General features: G+C 45.4%; 1 protein-coding gene across 1 annotated transcript in view; it reads left to right on the top strand.

The window, feature by feature from the left end:
- LOC308286157 (3',5'-cyclic-AMP phosphodiesterase 4B-like) overlaps window positions 1–4,671 on the top strand; it is a gene marked incomplete at its 5' end in the record, with an annotated part of 132,469 nt that extends 127,798 nt beyond the window's left edge. The window contains one exon of the mRNA XM_080727113.1: window positions 306–4,671. Coding sequence (XP_080583239.1) covers window positions 306–704 — 399 coding nt within the window. The 3' untranslated portion in view covers window positions 705–4,671. The remainder of the gene's footprint in view (window positions 1–305) is intronic.
- Between the last annotated feature and the right edge of the window lie 572 nt (window positions 4,672–5,243).

Genomic DNA, 5,243 nt, shown 5'->3' on the forward strand with positions numbered 1-5,243 from the left:
AGGAAAAGCTAAAATCCCTTTGTTTACTCACGGTCATCCATCATCCATGCTCAATAACAAGCTTGATAAGCCCAAAGCTTATTGATAACGGGTACTCAATAAATCTGTTAACGGGTTATCGAGCTACCCTTGTTTAGGGCTCCATCCCTACCCCTGAGACAGACATACAGATGTATAGATGGTGAACAACAGTGATGTGATTATATTGTGATCATAGAAAGGAAAAAAAAGCTAGTCACCGAATGAAAAGATAAAATAAAATCCCTTAATTTACTCACATCCGTCCTCCTCCCCTTGGCTCTCAGGTGGGCTTCATCGACTACATTGTGCACCCTCTGTGGGAGACGTGGGCCGACCTGGTGCACCCGGACGCCCAGGACATCCTGGACACGCTGGAGGACAACAGGAACTGGTACCAGAGCATGGTCCCCCAGAGCCCCTCGCCGCCGCCCTTCTACACCGCCGACGAGGAGCCGGCCGGGGTGGCCAAGTTCCAGTTTGAGCTGACCCTGGACGAGCAGGACGGACAAGAGGGGGGCGAGAGCGAGGCGGAGGAGGAGGAGGAGGAGGAGAGCGACGCCATGGTGGTGGTGATGGAGACGGGGGCGATGGTGGGGCGACGCCACGGAGACGGAGACAACGGGACGTTCCAGGGCTGTCCTCCCGACGACCTCGTCGACGCAGACTCTCCGGCCGAGACATAGCAGGCCGGACAGAACACTCCGCCATCTGCTGATGTTCCTGTTATAAGGGAACAGCAGGTTTCTCTTGCTGTTTCTTTTCATGGGAGTTGGTTTAATTTGCAGTGGAGCAAATCCTGCAAGCTGCCTCTTTGCGGCTAGAAGAGGAGCCTGGCTGACTTTCGGGGGGGCCCCCCCCCAACCACCACCTCCACCAACCACCACCACACCACCCTGGAGAAGAGGGTCGGAAACCCCGCGGCGGTTAACGTTTCTGAGCCTCCCGGAAGAGAGGGGCGAAGAGTGTTTGCCATGACGGCTCAATCCTCTTGAAGGAAAGGGACTACTGTAGGACACTGTTTTTCAACGTCTGGTCTGGGGGCCTTCCGGGGGTCCTAATGGACCCTTATGGGTCTGTAACTCTTAAGTGTGTACAAATGGAACAATCTTTGGAACAACATTCTTTGGGACCTGTCAAATTTACCTGGCAATTTACAGATCCGTAAGGGTCCATATTAGACCTCCTGGTGGTGCCCGGATCAGACATTGAGAACCAGTGCTGTAGAAATGCTGAGCTGTATGTTGGTTCTCACAGGAGAATGAAGGTGAATATATGGACACAACAAGAACTCTGAACTTGCACTTCAATTCCTTGTGTCGCGTTGGGATCGGACGCCACCCAGTAAGGCGGCCCGTCCAAAAGCTACTGCTCAACATGTATTTGTAATAGATACTGTTTTTTTCCTAACACTTGTCTAATGATGTCACGTGCCTTTTTTATTTGTTTTTGTTTTTTACAGCCGTGACTTTTGTAGGTGTTCTCTTTTTTTTTAATCTAATTTATTGAACACTTTGTGTAGGTGTGAACGGTGTTTTTTTCTACACAGAGAATATATTTCGCTCCCTTGGTCTTCCTCTGACGTTCTGGCAATAGTATAAGCTTGTTCTCACAAAAGTGTTTGGTGGATGTATCTCTTAAAATTTGACTTCCCAGCACAATTTGCACTTTGAGACACCGTACAAAAGATAGTGTATAAAACATCAGATGCTTTCCAAGTCATAATACATTATAGTAAACAAAAAATATGATTCTGTGTAATGATGTGTAGATTACAACAGCTCCTGTTGTGCGAAAAAGCAACTCCTATCCATTTTACACGTCTAATTTTCAGTTTAAGCAATTATTTCAGAGAAAAGTCTTCCTTAGAATTGATTGCGACCGTAGGTCGCTACTTACTGTAGAAACCACCACAAAGTGTAACTCCCTCCGTCTGTCTGTCACACCTCACACGTCACACTCTTGCCCTGCTCATATCTCCGCAACCGTTGCCCCGATCCATGCCAAATTTTGCACACACGTTCCTTACCTGCCAAACTACAACCTCCAAGGACCCCCGGAGCTCCAGGGACCCCCAGGTCCCTGGGGGACCCCCAGATGTAAAAAATGACCAAATGTGCTAAACTGACCAAATGACCACCCCAACGGGGCTGCTCACTGGGAATTCCCGGGGACCACCCACTCCTGGTGCTCCAGAATGGATGCAAAAGTGGTGGCGCCCCCAGTGGAGGACCCCCTACACTGCAGCTCACATAAAATGCCGTAACTCCGGCTAGGAGCGACCGGGACAGCCGGGGCCGGTACCTATTCGTCCGCCTTGCCGGCGCGGAGACCCCACCCCTCATTTCTCACATGGCCCTCTTCTAGCGCCACCATGAGGCCGATTCTTGCAAAACACATTTTTGGACACTGCTCCTACAATTTTTGCCCTAAAATCACGCAAATCGGTACACACTATGTCTACACTCATCCCATCAACATGAATCTCTCCCATATAGCGCCACCTCCAGGCCGATTTTTAAAAACACATTTTTGGACACTGCTCCTACAGATTTTGCCCTCAAATCACGAAAATCACTACACAGTATGTCTACACTCATGTCATCAACATGGATCAGGAAGATTTTGGCAAAACACATTTTTGCCCTATTTGTGGAGATAAGTGACCTACGGTCGCTTATCTCCCGATTAGGGAGTCTTACTGGTGTTAACGTTGTACAAGAGATCTGTAGAGTTCCAAAGAACGTGTGACGAATGCACTTTGATAGGATCTACGCGGCCTGAAAAGGTCGAGAACAGAATTCTACATCTAGTTCTGAGCTGGACCGTGCAAGGCCATAAACACATCCCTTCTACCAATTCCTGCTTTCATTTGGAAAGTCGATGCGCCTGTTTGTGGTTTTGAGCAGGCGTTTTCTCCTTGCAGCATTCCAGGCCAATGAAGACAGCTTAAAAACCAAGTGAAAGTTCTTGAGTTTCGATTAACTGTAGACTGTGTGTAAGTGACTGAACAGGTGAATGTTTGTTGAGGGCTGTCCACCCCGTCTCCGACCACCGAACTTATCGTCAGAGAGTTCGGACTTTCCGACATGCAGCGTTCCGAACTCTAATTCGGGGTGATGCTTTTCAGAAGTTGCGAGCGACGTCATTTTGTTGTCGAACCGGACCTTTCTGACGAAAAGTTTGGTGGTCAGAGACAGTATGGACAGTCCTTTAGACTGTGTGCAGTGACTGTTTTTTTTTTTATGTTGCGTCATCCCGCCCCCCCCAGCACTTTGAATATGTTGACCGTTTCGGCAGCTGGTTGCCGATCACGTCTGAACCACCTTAATTGTATGCTGGTGTGGTGGACCGAAAATAGTCCACCTAATAAGCTCACAATGCGTTGCTGAAGCAATGTGTTGTGAGCCTACAGGTCTGCCATTTTCGGTCTGTGGCGCTGTATTACGATGGAGAATAAACTAGGCCAGGGGTCTTCAACAGGGGGTCCGGGACCCCTAGGGGCTCATCAGAGTTACTACAGGGGGACCTCCAAAATCTTTGTGTGATAGAAAGTATTTTTTCTCCTTTTTTATATTAACCACTTGAACACTAGCGTCCATATTCTGAGGAACTTTAGCCAAAAATAGCTGATCTACAAGGTCACAACGCCTCGCGCTGTGAGCTTGAAGATCGGCTAGGTTTGGCATAGAGGGGAAAAAGGGCAGACCAAGTACAGAGTGAAATGTCAAGTTTATTAAGTATTGACGGTTCAAGTGATTAAATATCTGAAAACACAAATTGACATGAATCCAAAATACGCTGATGTCAAACGATACGGAAAACTATATAGAATCTATGAACAGGTTGTGGGGGTCCCTGCTTCATTCCTCTCTCAACTAAGGGGGCTCCCCGGGCTGAAAACGTTGAAGACCCCTGAATTAGTCATTAGCGGTACCACGTTGTAAGGCGCTACCCTCTGAGGGAAAGTCATTTACAGCTTCACAAAAAGATAACACTTCTCTTCCTCTTTGTGTGCGTGCGTGTGTGTGTACAGTATGTGCGTGTGAATGAGTGTGTGTATGTAAATTATCACATAGCCGCACAATCTCTCTCTCTTGCACCCAGCTGTGATGTGCTGATACTTTGACTGTTTATAACAGTATATTTATTACCTGTTTTCTTGTACATAATAATACTATTAATGTCGATGTACATTTGGTATAATTTATACGCACTACCACCAATACCTGTCAAATTGCAAACTGACTGAACCGTTAATGGTGGTTAATTTTTTTGTTTTTTGTATTTTTGTTTTTAGCGAGTTGCGCTAAGAACATAATAATGTTTAATGATGCTGTTCAATTTTGACCTTTCTCGATGTTCTGACGAAACGGAGAATTCAACATTTTCTTAAATGTATCTTTGGTCTTAACGCCCAACGTCTCGCTGAGAGACACTTGGCAGAAAAGGTGTGTTAACTTTTTCCCTCACGTTTTCCAGAGTCTTCTAAAGGCTGGATTGACGCTGCAGTATGTTGTGTACGTACAGTGACAGGTCATTGTACATTCACATGAGTATATTTGTTGCAGTTTATGCTATAATGTTTCAGATGGAACGTTTCAATGTTTCTTTTCTCTTCACACAACGTATTGGTAAGACAGTGTTTATTGTGCTCAACAAATATTTTCTATGAGATTATTAAAGATGAGCATGAATTACAGTACACGAATCCCTTGTTTGCTTTTGTTTTTAAACCTACTCTAGTGCTGTCTGGTCTGTGCATATCACAAGTATCTTCCTTTACTTATATTTCAATACTTTCTACTTCTGATCATCCATGTCTCTGATCCATGTCTCGGAGGCAAATATTGTACTTTCTTCAAAACTTGAGTTACTAGTTACTGTACTTGGCAGATTTGATTATTGTTACAAAACATACCAATATATGTGAATGCCACTATATAATATATAATATATATACATGTCAGTCTAACCAATATGCCCATATCTTCATATACATGGATCTCCATATATGGGTATCAGAGATCTCCATATATGGGTAACTGGTCCGATATATATTAAATAAAAGTCCATATATAGGTATTCCCAGATGATGCCCTGTTAGGGGAACCACACTTAACAGAATCCGACCTCGCTTTTCGCCCTTAGGCGTCTTACGGGTGGTTAAAGTACTACTACTAGTACTAATCTCTACCATACAGTACAGATTGGTTCAAACGTCT

This window comes from Nannobrachium achirus (genome assembly GCF_963921795.1).
Source record: "Nannobrachium achirus genome assembly, chromosome: 5".
In the NCBI taxonomy this organism is placed as follows: Eukaryota; Metazoa; Chordata; class Actinopteri; order Myctophiformes; family Myctophidae; genus Nannobrachium; species Nannobrachium achirus.